This window comes from Adiantum capillus-veneris, chromosome 2 (assembly GCF_014529385.1).
Source record: "Adiantum capillus-veneris isolate H3 chromosome 2, ASM1452938v2, whole genome shotgun sequence".
NCBI classification, from domain to species: domain Eukaryota; kingdom Viridiplantae; phylum Streptophyta; class Polypodiopsida; order Polypodiales; family Pteridaceae; genus Adiantum; species Adiantum capillus-veneris.
The window spans coordinates 81,783,152-81,799,495 of NC_140932.1; the positions used below are offsets into that span (position 1 = coordinate 81,783,152).

At 43.3% G+C, this 16,344-nt stretch overlaps 1 protein-coding gene across 3 annotated transcripts in view; it reads right to left on the minus strand.

Moving 5' to 3' along the window:
- The window catches only part of LOC147463074 (1-phosphatidylinositol-3-phosphate 5-kinase FAB1B-like), an 80,778-nt gene extending 65,470 nt beyond the window's left edge, over positions 1-15,308 (minus strand). Inside the window, exons 1-5 of one of the 3 annotated variants that reach the window (XM_086487102.1) lie at positions 15,064-15,308; positions 12,492-13,023; positions 11,703-12,392; positions 11,443-11,596; positions 3,761-4,105 (exon numbers count right to left, since the gene is read on the minus strand). In XM_086487102.1, coding sequence (XP_086343228.1) covers positions 3,761-4,105; positions 11,443-11,596; positions 11,703-12,392; positions 12,492-12,961 — 1,659 coding nt within the window. In that variant the 5' untranslated portion in view covers positions 12,962-13,023; positions 15,064-15,308. Of the gene's footprint in view, positions 1-3,760; positions 4,106-11,442; positions 11,597-11,702; positions 12,393-12,491; positions 13,107-14,953 lie in introns of all 3 variants that reach the window. The other 2 variants (XM_086487086.1, XM_086487095.1) reach the window with 2 other exon arrangements.
- Between the last annotated feature and the right edge of the window lie 1,036 nt (positions 15,309-16,344).

Genomic DNA, 16,344 nt, shown 5'->3' on the forward strand with positions numbered 1-16,344 from the left:
CCAGAATCCAGGATCTCACAATTGAGCCCAGACCGATCGGGGTGGCAGTGGATCATGCTTTGGTGTCGATGACCATCTCCTTCCAGTTCAGTGTAGCACACAGGCCACGAGTAGCAGCCCCTACTCGCTACACATTCACAAGGGAGACGGACTCTGTATACATGGACGGAATCTACAGACGCCTATGCACTGAGGACTCGCGGCGACCTCTAGAGGAGCTAACTACTATACTGACACAGACATTACATGAGGCAGCAGCAGAAGCATACCCACACACCCAGCCTGAGCAGAGCCGCCGATCTGGGAGCATGCCTCAGAACAGCTGGTACAATGAGGAGTGCCGCCAGACTAGAGCCAGACTTCAGAGGGAGGTGCTGTTGGGGGACGTCACTCACAGACAGTCACAAATGGACTTTCCACGCCTGGTGTGGTGGAAGAAGAGGGCTTTTTTGGCCCGACTCGAGCAGGATCTATATCAGCTATTCATGAGTCAAGACTCGCGTGAGGCGTGGCGGCTCTTTCATGAGCAATCCCCCCCCCCCCCTCTGCTATTTCCTCCACAGAGACCTGGGGTCAGTACACATCATCTTTGTACACAGTACCTGAACAGCTGTCCCTCCCCAACCCCCCCGACCCATGCCCACATACATGTGTCTTTTTCACCATTGAGATGGTGAAGAAAGCTATTGACAGGATGAAGACTGGGAGAGCATATGATCATGAGGGCCTATTAGCTGAGCATTTCATACATGCCAAAGACCTACTAGCAGAGCTTCTAGCAGTTATGTTTAACCGTGCCATGTGTGAGGGCCTACCGGACACCTGGAGCCTATCTACGATAGTACCTATCTTCAAATCAGGAGACCCCATGGAGCCTCGGAATTATCGCACTATTATGATCGGGCACACACTGGCACGTTTGTATGCATCCATTCTTGAGCAACAGCTGAGTAGATGGGCAGAGAGGGAAGGAATGCGTGCAACTGGGCAGGCAGGATTCAAGAGAGGCTTCTCTACTCTTGACCATATCCTAACACTCAGGGCCATCATCGAGGAAGGCAGATCTCATGGGAGACGGATCTATTGTAGCTTTGTGGACTTCCGCAAAGCTTTCGACACGGTACCCAGAGCTAGACTGATGCACAGATTACAGGAAATGGGAGTACCCACAGAGCTCATTTGGGGAATCATGGCATTATACAGATCAGTAGTAGGGCATGTACGCACCCCGGAGGGACTCTCAATACAGGTTCACTCCACTATTGGGGTGAAGCAGGGTTGCCCACTCTCTCCTACTCTTTTCGGTATGTATGTGGATGAGGTTTCTGACTACATTGACAAGGACGGGGATAAAGGTGCACAGTTGGCAGGGACATGGATTCCACTTTTGTTATATGCGGACGATATTGTGCTGATCTCTGAATCCCCAGAGGGAATGCAACGCCAACTGGATGCTCTGCATACGTTTGCCCACGAAAGTGGTTTGACTGTCAACCTTGGTAAAACCAAGGTTATGGTGTTTAATACCACCCCACAATGGATCAGGAGACTAGCACCTACATTCACATACGGCCAGGAGACTGTGGAGTACACAGACGCTTACACTTACCTTGGAGTGGTTTTTATTGGACCCACATTCTCACTCAGAAGAGTAGCAGAGACCAGACTGACTAGAGCCCACGCAGCATTGGGTAGATTGGAGAGGATGTGTTCGCAGGTTCAGTTTCAAGAACCCCGGACGAAGCTCTGGCTCTTTGACACCTTGGTGGCCTCAGCATTGCTCTATGGGGCTGAGATATGGGGACCTTCATTGGATCACCACGGGAGGACGGGTCGCACAGACGGATGGGGGAACATGGAGAAGCCTCTCGTCTCTATGATCTCGCGGCTCATTAGAGCCAAGGCATCAGTACCACGGGCCATTATTCGTGCAGAGCTGGCGGCCCCCCCACTAGTGGTAGAGGCGCTCACCAGATCAGTCTCCTTCATAAACCGCACATGGGAACTTCCCAGAGACGGATATGCTCACATGGCACTTGAGTCCTCCCGACAGTTAGCCATACAAGGAGATACAACATGCTAGTATGGGGAGATGACATCATGGTTTCAGGCGCATGGGTTCAGCATAGACAGGCTGCCACCATTCCAGTATGCATTGGATGCACCATCTCTCATTCTTACACAGTCTGAGATCACCAAGCTCATTCGCCAAGACCTGACCCAGCTAGACACCAGGAGGACATGGATACAGCCAGCACAAGAACTGGGCACGAAGATGGCTTTCTACAGAGACCACCTTCTCCAGCTTACGGAAGATGGTTTTGTGATGAGAGCCAGATACATGGATACCCACCTGTCTCATGGGATGCGGTGTGCTATTGGCCAGTTACGCACATCGTCTCACCAGCTGCGGATTGAAACCGGGAGATATAGCGGAGTACCAGCAGAGGCCAAGACATGCCCCTTGTGTGACATGGAACCTGAGACAGAGCTGCATTATACATGCCGCTGCCCCGTCTACTACGAAATACGAGGCCGCTTCCATTGCTTGTTCAGAGAGGGTTTTGGACCACTCTCAAGAGTAATGGGATACGAAGATCAAAGATGCCTGGGTTTGTTCTTGCTCGCGCTACGCAGACACAGAGAGAGCCTGATGAATGGCGAGGCTAACCAGTCTCAAAGACGGGTTACAGACTTCTTCAGAGCAGACACGGGACAGCCGCAAGAGCCACTCCCACAGCAGAGCTCCCCCCCCCCCCATCTCACACCAGAGGCACATTGATTGACCGAGCGATTGAACTGGGGAAATCCAGGCGCCCACGACTGCGCAGGACTACACAGCATCGACGGAGGCTACGTCAAAAGATTCAGAGCACGCTGGCCAGGCATGCACAACTCCCGGTCAGACTACTAACCATGGAGGAAATTGATGAGATCCGCCAACGACCGATGCTAGATCTTTTGTGATTCAGCTATCCCAACTAGCCGCCCATTCTTGCTTAGTTTTTCGGCTTAGCTCACATCGACCTATCTAGAATCCCATAATATATATCTTTGTTTTGTACTGTTGATTAGGTTATTTTGTTACTCTGACTTTGTATCAGATCCACCACCTTGTAACTTTCTGGTCTCATAGGTCACTATGGCCTTTTGAAGACGTTAATATAACATTTCATTTTCATCTCTCTCTCTCTCTCTCTCTCTCTCTCTCTCTCTCTCTCTCTCTCTCTCTCTCTCTCTCTCTCTCTCTCTCTCTCTCTCTCTCTCTCTCTCTTACGTTAGTTTCTGACGTGGAAAGGAGGGAGGAATATTCGCGAGCATCCTAGTCAGTAATTACATTTACCATGCACAGAATCAACACTGGGCAATGCTCAGTGACAATAGGGCATGGGTGTGAGTACAGGGAACGAAGGGTATCAAATATATGTACAGGCAACAAAGGGCAATAGGTGGGTGTGAGTACAGGCAACAAAGGTCATCAAGCATGGTAGGCAAGCATTGCAGGTGCTGAAGTAGAGCCTGAAGCAGGAAACATGAGGGAGAAGGGAGGGGAATGATCTGAACAGAAGAGGTGAAACCTCGGTTTTTTGTTTTGTGGGTTTTTAGCACACACATAACTAAGTACAATCATATGCATCACAAAATTGAAAAAATTTTGAAAGAATAGTAAATGAAATACAATCATCCATAGCAGCATGACTTCAAGAATATCAAAACATGAGATCACAAACTGCATGACTGAACGTAAAAGAATACTAACCGAGCATCCAAAAGGCTTTGGGCAATCTTCAAAGAACATCAGTGTCTTTGTCAAGGCCTTGGTGCCTTGAGCTGCATCACCATGTTCCTCACGATACTTTTCCACATAAAATTGCTCACAATGACCAACTCTGGCGGAACTCAAATTCTCAACATTGGATGCAATAGTTGCTCCAGTGCATCTACCTATCCGCTCCAACAGAGACTTCTTGACATTTAGAACCAAAGAGATTCCTTTCTCTAGGAGCCGCTCTTGTGCCTGTCGAGAGACGGCTCTTTCCACCACCAGCACGCTTGGATGGTGTGCCTCTATCCTTGATATAGCCATGCTTATGTGGTCTGTTTCCTGAAATCAAACACTAAGAAATTAAATGTGAATTTACAACCTCACCACAAAGTTTCCCTTGAAGTTGAGCTCAGCTCAATAGGAAAAAGGCTTTCAGATGTACAGCTGTTGGTTTATCTAGTTCTAATTCAAATTATCACTGTAACTAAGGAAGTCCAGAGCATTACTAGCTGCGAAAGCGTTTATTGGAAACACACAGATACAGCGACTATAGACATCAACTCCTAATCTCTCTTTTGTCACCAGTTTACTGTTTGAAGATTACAAGAGAGTCGGGGCCAAAAAAAAAAAAAATCCAAAATGGTAAGCAGAAACTCCAATATATTTCATAACAATGATCAAGCTTCGACAATCTCAAGAGTGAATATCATAAGCAAAATCCTCAAGCCATGCTCTTTTCCATTTCTCAGCATATATCTAATGAATAATAGAGTGCAATACACAGTCAGCATCAAGTTACCCTATCATCTGCTCTTTTTATAACCACATGCAACTGTACTCAATAGGTCAATACAATCAATGGAATCCCTAAAGCCCATCATTCCCCAACCAAGTGCCCATTGAAGCATTGCCTCTTACTGTCACAGAACACGAGCATTACAATACTTTTTAGGACAAAAACATGTAGTGTGCATAAGGATGAACACATTGAAGCAGTATTGGAGACCAAAAGTGTTAAAAGAGTTTCATCTTCTGTCACATGGTGGTTCCAGTATATTCCAGGAACAAGTTAGGGAGAGAGGGAAGTTTTATGGCTATGCCTGGCCGTGTTTGAGGTAGACGTACTTTTTCCGGCGATACAAGCCATGTATTTGCCCACCCCGATAGACTAGCATGAGGCAGGTTCTTCGTTCCTAGGGTTTTCCGGAGTCAACGTCTCAGTTTCTGCAATTTCCCTTGGTTATGTACGTCTGGGGACCAGATTTGGTCCCCTAGACCAGTTTATTACCATTTTTAGGTGGCGTAGCATTTTTCCAAGGTGCCCCCCTTTTGTCAAGGTCATGGGGTATTCTTGTGGGTTCGGCAAGTAACTTTTATAAGGTCCCCGAGGTCCCTATCAAGGGACCCATGCTCCCCATCCTTGTACACATACTGTTCAATGCTTGCAAATTAGCCAATGTTTTGGGGATTCCACTCTCTAGTATTTTTCTCCTACTCTCCCTCTCTTTAGCGATTTCCATCACCTAGTGCTCTCTCTCTCTAGAAATTCCTAACAGGATCTCTCTCTCTTTACACATTGAAATCACTCTAGCCTCCTATTGCAAGTGCTTTGTGCAGAGGTATTGTAGGTGTGTGTTGCCCATTGCCTGAACGGTGGACTGCCCTTGTTCAAAGGCTTATACCTTGGAGTTTTGTCACAGTAGATCTGAGATCTGATGGCTGCTTGTGTTTGAGAGGAGGCTTGCTTGCAGCTGCAGACTTGATCCTCATCCGATTCACCTTTTCCGCACACCTTCGACATGGTATCACAGCCAAGGTGTGCTCTTGAGTGGGGTCGGTGATCTGTGTGAGTTTGATATAAGCTCGGTCCATGATGAAGAAGTACAAGAAGAGGTTGCTTATGAAGGAGCAACGAATGCTCGAGGAGTGGGGAGAATGGTCACAGTTCTACTCCAGCGCAGTGATCAACCAATCAAAATCCCTACCCTTCCCACCCTTACTACTGATGGGCAACTGAATGGCAAGAACTATGCCATTTGGAGAGGGACTATGGCAAGGGTCTTCGACTCATTCAAGCTTGAAGATTGGATGGACTATTTTTTTGTTTCAGAGAATGTATACTGGAATCAACCAGAAGAAGAAACGAAAAGGCAAGACAACCAAGATTTTTCAGCTTCTTTGACTGCTCTTCAATATCATGCCATGGAGATGAGTACTCCTAAAGCAACAACCCCAAATTTCAAACCAGAGATGCACAACCAAGAACCAAGCAAAACTTCATTGATTTCCACAAGTCAGGCAGAGGGCAGTAAGGAAGCTGAAGAAGAAAGATTTCAAAAGGAAATCAGGAAGAAGTTCAACCAAGACTCCAAAAAAGATATAACATTGAGCTCAATGGATTTGTCAGAGATCCAAGAACACGATGACATGTGGAAATCACTTGGCATGGACTTTGATGAGGAAATGGGTAATCTCTTGAACACTCAAAGAGAAAAATCTTGGGAGACACCAAAAAGCATATGAGCTTGAAGGCTTTCGTCAATAGCTACTTTCAAAAGCCAAAGGATTCAGTCGGAACAAAACTTTGGGAGCATGTCAGTGCTCAGATTCATTCATTTATAATCGTCAACAGTACACCATTTGTCGTCAGTCACATCCGATCGATGATGGACGCAAAGATGATGTAGGATTGACTTGCCTCTTTATATGATCGAGTGTCTCCGATAAAATGAATTGCTTTGGAGGTACAATTATGGACCTTGGATGCCAACATGAGATACGTCATATGGGCAAGCGAATCGGTTCGGAACATGGATATTCAGCTTTGGCTAAGTTGCCTCCTCGTTATACCAAAATTTAAATTTTTTTTGATTACGAGTGGCCAATTGAACAACATAACTGAAGAGGAGATAGTCCCAATGGCATTGGACCATCAAGAGTCGGTTCAATGGGGGGAAGAAGCAATCTCATGTGCACATCTAACCCTATGTGCATGTGGACAAGCTATCTCCTACTTCTAGGGTTTAGGACAACCTAGAAAGTGTTTTGGCACCCTTGTACGCAGGACCTGCATGCCCAGGGACTTTAGCATGGTTGCATATCCTCTCATTGCACATAAGCACAGCCAGTATCTGCTAGGTGTAACCAATGGGGAGTGTTCCCATATAGTATCATTAGTACCAAGCCTGGGTAGTAACTGCAAATGACGCACCTTTATTAATGATGCCTTACACTAATAATAGTGACATCTAGCCAGCATAATATCAAGTCGTGGGGTTTTTATCAGCACTGCTAGACCCAGCCTAGCTTGCTATATAAGTGACCCCAGGGTTAGCATTTAGATCATCAGAAATCAGTACCCGATGGGCAGCCAGCCCATTAGTACCAGCATCATAGCGTTTTTCATCAGCATCACAAATCCAGCCTGGAGTTTCTCCATCAGCACGTCAGCCCCATGTAGCAAATACCCTAGCGTTTAGAAGCACCTCAAAAGTAGCAGATTTCAGCCCTCATCGCCAAAAGTTGCAGATTTAGCCTAGAACACTAGCGTCAGCAATTTTCAGCCCAAGCATTTCAGATCAGCCATCGTTTTCAAATTTCGGCCCATTTCTGACATCGTCATCAGCACCCTCGACATCAACGGGAAGTTTGATTCCAAGACCAAAAGGATGATTTTTGTCGGCAACAAATACTCTTTCCAAGGGATATCGACTTTATGATCCAAAGAGGAAGGAGATTGTGGGGAGCCGAGATGTGGTCTTTTGAGTCAGAAAGTTGAAGCCGTGAGGATTGCACAAGAGGGGAGCCACTCCACTCCCTTGTCACAGGTTGTTGCCTAGAATGGAATAAAGTCGCTAAATTCTCCATGAGATTTTAGGGATACTAATAGGCTGACAGTATTCTGCCGAATGACACTATGGGCAGACGCACATTGCAATGGGAATTCCCAAAATGAACTTGTTAATGTGCTCTCTCATGTGTGTATTTTTGAGTACGTGCCAAAAAGATTTCTTCTAAATTTTCCCGCAAGGTTCAGGCCCTCTTTTGTCCGGGCTCTATCCTTTAGGCCATGCCACGTCATCACTTTGTGACATACCCCCCTCTTGAAAGAATTGTGATCGTGTAAAACAGACATAGGAGAAAAACTAGTTGAGCAGACACAAACTCTTGAGTATTGGCGTAGTAGACCACATATATCCTACACTTGCACGAAGATCACAGTCACTAAACATTCACAATCACATTCCCCATCGAGATCTTAGCTGAGAATCATGGTCATTGTAACTTATTTAGCAATCACATCCACACTACATTGATCTTTTACGGATGCCTTGATCTATTAAATCTCGTTGCTATCATATCCACATCACCCCTCAGGTCAACAATACAGAAATGTTGCATTCAGTTCGTCTTTCAAACATGCACTCGGACACTGCACACATGTAACAGATTCATTTTAGGAATTCCCATTTCATTACATAAAGTCATTCAACACAATACTGTCAACCCATCAGTATCCTTGAAATCTCAAAAGAAATCAGTGACTTTATTCCATCGGGGTAGCATGTGTGACAAAGAAGCGGAGTAACTCCTCTCTTGTGCAGTCCGCAGATTCAACCTACGCTCACAAACGGAAGCGCACACGAATAATCAACAAGCTGAAATAAATAATCTTTCAACTCAAGAGAGATGAGGGAGAAGATCGACACAGTATTTGAAACCAAAAGATGGGTTGGTTTCCCCCCCCCCCCCTTAAAGAGAATCTTTATTAGGGAGAATCTTTTTACAAGCACAAGAAACGGAGTGACCCCTTCGTTCTAGCTCGTCAGACTATGATTAATTCCTTCCCTTGCGCGAAACTCCCGAGAGGCCAGCTCTCAGTTTGGTTTCCGTCTATTCCCAAAGCGTAAAGCTCTACAGACCGCTCCCGGAAGCTCTAACCATAGGTTGAGGCCTCCTTGCTCCTTCTCCATGATGGAGTACTTGCAAAAGCACAAACAAGAAACAACGAGTCACAATTAGTACCTGTCGCTCCGAGTACGTGAAAGCAAATTCCGAGTATCGGCCTCTCAATCACTTGCAGATTCCCGCGGTGGACTCTTGCTACTAGCGTTGGCACATATGGGTGACTGAGAGGGAGTGTGGGTTTGCTTTTATAGGACCTTATAAGAGTTACTTGCCCGACTCACAAAAATACTTCTCGACCCTGCAAAAAGGGGGTGCCTTGGAAAAATGCCACATCATCTAAAAATGGTAATAAACTAGTCTAGAGAACCAAATACAGTCCCCATCCGAACATAACCAAGGGAAACTGCAGTAACCGAGACTCTAACCCCGGGAAACCCTAAGGACAGAGGTCTTGCGGCAAGACCCCTTGCCTCATGCAAGCCTATCTGGTTTGCAAATACATGGCTTGTACTATCGGAAAAGGCATGTCATTGATCAAGCATATCTTCAAACTATTGTTGATGTATCATTGAGATGGCCAATACATGTGGCTTCTGAGAGTTCTTTCCCGTAATGTGAACAACCTGGAAATGGAACTAGGACAAAAGGTTAGCCCATCTCTTTTACTTGTCTACAAGCTGCTTCTAGGACAAGAAGTAGCGCAATCTCTGATGATCTGTACACAAATGTGAGATTTGCTCCAAGCAAGTGATGTTCCCAGTGAGACAGAGCGTGTCATTGTTAACAGTTCCTCGTAGATCCTCTCAGGTCTAGAGAACACTCCACTCTTGTAAGCTATGACCGCACCCAAATTACTACCACAAGCATCACAATAAACCTCACACTGTTTCTTTAGATTTAATAAATCAAAACAGGATTAGTTGTCAACTTGTCCTTGAGTCTATCTATTGAATGCTGCAATTTTTGAGGGTCCCTATATGCAATGGCGAACCAATCTCCGCAAACTTTCTAATGACTTGCCTAAAATACGAGCACAAACCCCAAAAGCTTTGACCTTCATGCACATTCTTTAGTTCTAGCCAATTCCGAATGGTCTCTATCTTGGCCGGGTCTGTTTGTACACTTGCTTAAACGATGTGTCCCAAAAAGTGTCTCTCTAGCAAGAAAAACTCGCGCTTTTTCCCGTTGATCACCATTTTGTGTCACCACAATGCCTCAAAACTTGTAAGAGATGTTTCCTGTAATCCTCTTCATTCGTTGCAGGAGACCGAAGGGCATCACCAAATACTCGTACAATCCGAAGGATGTTCTGAATGCGGTCTTGTATACATCTTCAAGAGCCATCCGGATCTAATGATAGTCGCTTTTCATATCGATTCCAAGATTTTTGAAGTTTGTCATGTATATCATCGATCCTGGGTATTGGAACCTGTTCTTGATAGCGATTTTGTTGAGAGCTCTATAGTCAATGCACATTCTTCAAGATCTATCTTTCTTCAAAACTAGAAGCAGTAGTGAACAAAACGGCAATGTACTAGGTTGAATTAAACCCTTTTCAAGAAGTTCTTTACTTGGTTCATTATTTCCTCCTTCTGGGCTTTGCTCACTCTGTAAGGTGGCCGCTTTGTTGTCGGGTATCAAATCAATCGTATGATCTTCAGGTCTCTCATGAGGTTAGCTGCCAAGCAAACCCTCAAGAGAAACAATCCACTTGAGCACGCAAAAATTCTTCTCATTCTTGTTCTAACTCTCACAAATTTGACTTCTTATGTTCGTCCAAATCTCTCAAAAGATCTTTCTTTCTTCAAAACTAGAAGCATTGGTGAAAAAAAGGCAATGTACTAGGTTGAATTAGACCCTTTTCAAAAAGTTCTTTACTTGGTTCTCCTCCTAGGCTTTGCTCACTCTATAGGTTCAGTGGCATACTACCGGGTATCAAATCAATCATATGATCTTCACATCTCTCAAGAGATTAGCAAGCAAACCCTCAAAGAAACAATCGGCTTGAGCTCACAAAAATTCTTTTCACACTTCAGCTTGCAAAAATTCTTGTCATTCTTGTTCTAACTCTCATAAATTTGACTTGTTACGTTCGTCCAAATCTCTCAAAAAGATCAAGTAACAAAAAAGATTGGATTTCATTCATTTAGAAATGGCCGAAGCCAATACAAGTGGGATAAATTCACCCTCTAATTATACATTGAGGATGATTGCTCTCTCTTTCTCATTCTTCAAGTTGCCTTCCTTGCCCAATAATCAACCACAACACGGTATGAGACTTTTGCTTGAAGCAATTCCGCCGAATCTCTTTCAGAAGACCCCTCTCTAATTTATGTGTTTGAAAGGCACTTATTTCAATAAGCCTTGCTGCTGAAAGATTTGCAACTAAACCACTCAATTTCATGAAAGTTGCCGACAAAGGGTTATTAGATTGCAACAGCAACAACTAATTGGGACTACACACATACTACAGGCTCGTTGATGACCCTTCTCAGATTACAAAATTCTCATATGGCATAATGAACTTCGCAGCATGTTGCTAGCCATTTAGTAGATACACATCCTTCACCACAGTAAATGCTCTAACCACCACCATGCGCAGACTTATCGTTTTGTGCCCCTCACATGACCACATACAAAGATAGTTCAGAAACGACGATCAACAACCATTAAGATTTTAAAAATCATCCAGTAAGCAAGTAAAAACCTACACATTATAAAAACACTAGTAAAATGAGAGGTTGGGCATGTTCAATTGTATATCTCACCTGCTTTAAGAGAGTCTGCAAAGAAGACAGGTGATTGGAAACCATTTGAAACTCGAGAGACCCGGCTAGAAGAAGTAACCTTGGAGCTTTGAATCTGGCTATCATTCGCCGGTGTGCTATATTCTTCTTGCAAACGACTCCCCTCACTACTTGACTGCCACAAACATAACGAAACTTTCATGCACACCATAAAAGATTCTATGGGAGCTCATGTGAATTCTCTCAAAACATTGAGAATAATAGAACTTCAAGTAACTGACCTTTCAGCTGGCCGCCCGGTGGCCACACACTTGACTTTGACATAGCGACCAGGATCCATCCCTCCATCCAAACTTGTATCTGGCTTCACAACACCCGCAGCTTGTAATGAAAGAGAGGTCACAACCTCTAGCCAACTTCCTGGACCACTGTCATCAACCTGAATACCCTCCCTACTTAAGAGCTGACCAACCACCAGCCTAAAGTGCCCAACCACAGCTTTCCGCTGCTCAAATGCCGGGGTATCTTTGCTCCTGAACTTGGTGCTAGCTAAGGTCCCCAGTGAATTCGACAAACCCCAAGAGTCCAATTCATTGTCATGATCCTCGTCACTGCTACCAAACTCATCCTCATCATCTTCAGCAGGTGGGGCAACCCACAATGCGGCATTGTTTTCAATGTCAAGCAGCAAGTCTTTGTCATTCGGTTCCTTATACAAGGAAGCATAGAAACTGTTTTCAGCGAAGGCTTCCTCTGGCTCTTCAGCATAACCAGCTGACAGTTCAGATTCTTGTTCAAAACATTGTGAGCCCAGTTCATTTTTCTCGGGGCTAACTTTACTGCCATCCAATCTGAAAATATTTACAGATTCACTGGTATTTCCTCCCGTTGCATCCTCCTGAAAGTCTTTTTTAAACGTCTGACTGTGCAACACCAAGCCTCTGGAGCCCTCCTCGTCAACATCATCACTTCTACACGCACACAAAATGACACCAGCTTATCACTACTGTTTACAACAGAGTTCTCAAACAAAATCATTAAAGTCAATGATTATTTGAAGGAAGTCTCACCTGCTATCATTGCAAAAATCGTAAGGACTTGGAGAATCTTCCCCACCCTCTGAAGAAAATATCCTAAAATCTGTCCTGACAGGGGTCAACTTCCGAGAAATTTTCTGCGCTGATTTAAAATCCATAACATTTCCTTCTAAAAGTAATTCAAAACTGCCTGGCTCAAAATTCTCAAGCGATCCCTTCAGACAGGTGTCGAATGTGGCAACCGTTAAATCACTGTAGAATGAAGGAGATAAAAGGCTCTGCTGTAATATTTGTCTACCCGCAAAATCTTTGCATCCTTGGTTGAAAAAAGCTCTGTGTACACTGATGTGATTGACTGTTTGCAACCTGGAACGTCCATTTGTAGTGGAAATTTTACTCTGAGAGATTTCAATGTCCCCACAGATGTGACAATGACAACAACAATTGAATATGTTGAATTGAGACCCGCATATATAACAAACAGAGAAGCTGTCTTCTTGCATCCAAGAATCCTTGAACAAGGAACAAGATGAATCCTTGTTAAAGCTCCATGGACCCACCTCCACTACATGGCAAAATGCAACAGCTTCAGCTTCCATCTACTAAAATCAGAAGCAAGCATGATGCTCCTTTGACTACAAATAAATCCTGAAAGTAACACATTCAAGTAACAGATTTCAAACGAAGCCCATAAGTCAGCTGTGCGAAAAGTTTAACTTGTTTTCCACACTTATAATGACTTGCAATATCCTCTTAATTATCAATGGTTGGTCAATTGCCTTTAGGTTAACACTATGCTTATTCAAGCTCTAACTGGTGTGATAGAATCGTAGCATCCGTTGCACAAGTCTAAATGAAATTCTAGCAACCTATGTTGTTAACCACTTCACTGCCGATCTGCATCTTGGCAATTATCATCTGAACAGTGAATAACAATAAAAATAACTGTAAGCCTTAGCTGAAAGGAGCAGGATGAGACACACAACCTATGTATGCAGCGATGTCTCAGCCAAACGCACCAATAAATATATTTTACCTCCTTCATATTACAGAAAATTATGAACTTACAATTATTAGCGGACTAACACACTTGCACAAAACAGTCGAGATACACAAAAAGTTGAAAAACCTATGCACCATGAAGATAGCGGACTAAAGCACTTGCACAAAACAGTTCAGATACACAAAAAATTATGCAAACTGAATATAATAAAGTAAGAATAACTGCATACACCTTTTTACTCGTTTATAACTGAATATAATAAAGTAAGAATAACTGCATATACCTTTTTTACTCGTTTATATGTTAAACCAAAAAAACAATTAACTCAAAAATCACTCGACCCCAGAAATGGAAAAATAATGAGAGAAAATTAGCAAATGAAAGCTGAACAAAAACAACACTTTTAAGCCATTCACATCAAGGACATGGCAGAGCAAAGGCTCAATTTCTAAACTTCAAACTTGTACAGCACCAAATTTTTCGATCCTCATATAAACTATAGACTAAAATGAATTCAACATAAAAACTTGCAACCCTAATCAGAACACAACCTTGAAAGCTTGACAACATGCAACCTTAACTTCACAGCTTGTCCAAATAGGAAAGGGCTGATCACCTTCCTCATTGACAGCTTATAAGATATAACAGAGTCGCCATGTAATTTTTGAAGAATGTGAAAATAAGGTTTTACTTCCACGAGAAAGAGCAAGAAGCTGATGTAAGGGAATCCTCCTAAAGAACTTCAAACTTCCAATGCGAAAACATGCATGAAGACTCCTCGATATTTGCAATAAAAGTAGTGATGCCTTTCTCTATGACCTTAAGAGGACAAGAAAATAGAAGACTATGTTGAGAGCCTAGAGATCTACTAGGGAATCAAAAAGAAGATTAAAGCAATTTGTAGTAACTACATGGAACCCACAGCTCCATTCGCATAAGAAGAAAAGAGTGCTTTACTACAGACCAAAGATAACCAACTTTTCTTGGGCTTCCAGATTTTCATCCAATATCACTGTAATTTTCATGCTCGCGAAATTTGAAATTTTGCTTCTCAATCCAAAAGTATTATGCAATCTAACCTACAAGGACCTCAACAAATCTTCGATTAAGTTTACCACAGTTTACAAATACTACATATCTATCTGTGTCTACGTCTATCAAACACACATAAATACCATGGCAACTTACAAAATACATGTTTTGATTGTGGTAAATTTGAAGCTATAGTAAGCTTTTCTTACAACAAGCAAGGCAAAATGCATCAGAAAATGTATATTCAATTTCAAAGCTCTAACAAAAATTACTGTAATTTTAGAATGTAAAACCCTAAATACAGGAACACAGTAATCTAGCTGACAGTTTGAATTGACTCTCCAGCCTGGTATAGAACACTACTAAGATTGCTTTGCAAATGTGTCAAACAGTTCCAAATGTTTGTAAAAATGTGAAACGATTGCATCGTGGACTACTTAGCTCATCGAGTAAAAATTACCGGTTAGAACAGGAGCTTCCCGAGACGTAAAGTAGCAGATGAAGGAAGATCAGCTAACAGAATTTTCAGCGACATAGTTCAACTAGACGGAAAGGAGGGCTACGTTGTACCTTTGATCGAAGCTAACGAATTGCAAACTCCAAATTCTACTGAACTGTATCCGATGGGAACCTTGATTGTGATTGCGTCGCTTGACCTTCCGTGCGCTATGGCGAATTGAACGATCAGGAAGCCAGAACAAGAAGAAGATGACACAAATTATGAGGAGGAGGATGACAACGGTGAAGCATGCAGCACAACTCAGCAAAACGACATATAAAAAGACGCTGCAGCAGCACACGACCCCAAACCTCTAACCCTGGATTAAAATCACATTTCGCTTTTGTGAAGAGTCGACATGTGTGCCACGTGTCAAAAACGAGATGGAGTGACCTTCCTAACGCTTACTGTATATGAGCGCGTGCATGTGGGGAGGGAGAAGAAGAAGAGAGAGAGATAGAGATTCCAATAGACCTCAAGGCTCAAAGATCTATCAAGAAGAGAGAGAGAGAGAGAAGAAGAAGGGAAGAGAACCTTTAACATGGTAAGAAGAATCCCAAGAGGCCTCAAAGGTATATCTCAACTCAAGACTTGTTACTCGAGAGAAAACTCAAATAGATATCCAATGAGTCCTCAACTCAAGTCCTATTGCGTGAGAATGAACTCGATTTACCAATCTATCACACTTGAAAGAGAGTGACAGAAGAAGAATAGAGATTTTAACATTGTAGGAACAATCTCAAGGGACCTCAAATATTTATCCAACAAATCTTGAACTCAAGACCTGAGATGAGAGAGAGAGAGAGAGAGAGACCTTTCAATACCCAGCTATACTTTTCTAGTCATTTGTGTGGTTGCGACAAAACCCCTTATAAGGCCTCACTTTGTGTGATTTAGAGCCAAAGCACTATATATGGATGTCATAACTTATAATTGCTTAACGATTATCACCTTGAATCTTTCTTGCAAATAGGTAAAAACAATAAAAAATGCCAATGTTTGCAGTAGGAAAAAAAAAGTTATGAGGCTTTCTTGCATAGTAAGCATGGGCATGGAGGGAGGGAAAATGGAGGAGCATTGTAACCATGAGGCCACAAGGGACCAAGTCAAGCCTCATGACATCAATCGATAATAATGGATTGTTTTTGCAAAACAAAAGTGAGTCATAGTGAGAGTGTAAGGAGGAATACAACAAATTTGAAAGCCATCCAATGATTTAACTAGGAGGAGGAGTGTGTATGAGTGTGTGCATGTGTGTGTGTGTGTGTGTGTGTGGGTGGGGGGGGGGGGGGGGGGAGACCAATGAACCAGATAGTACTACACCAAGTGGTTTTATTAACTGAGCCTAATTC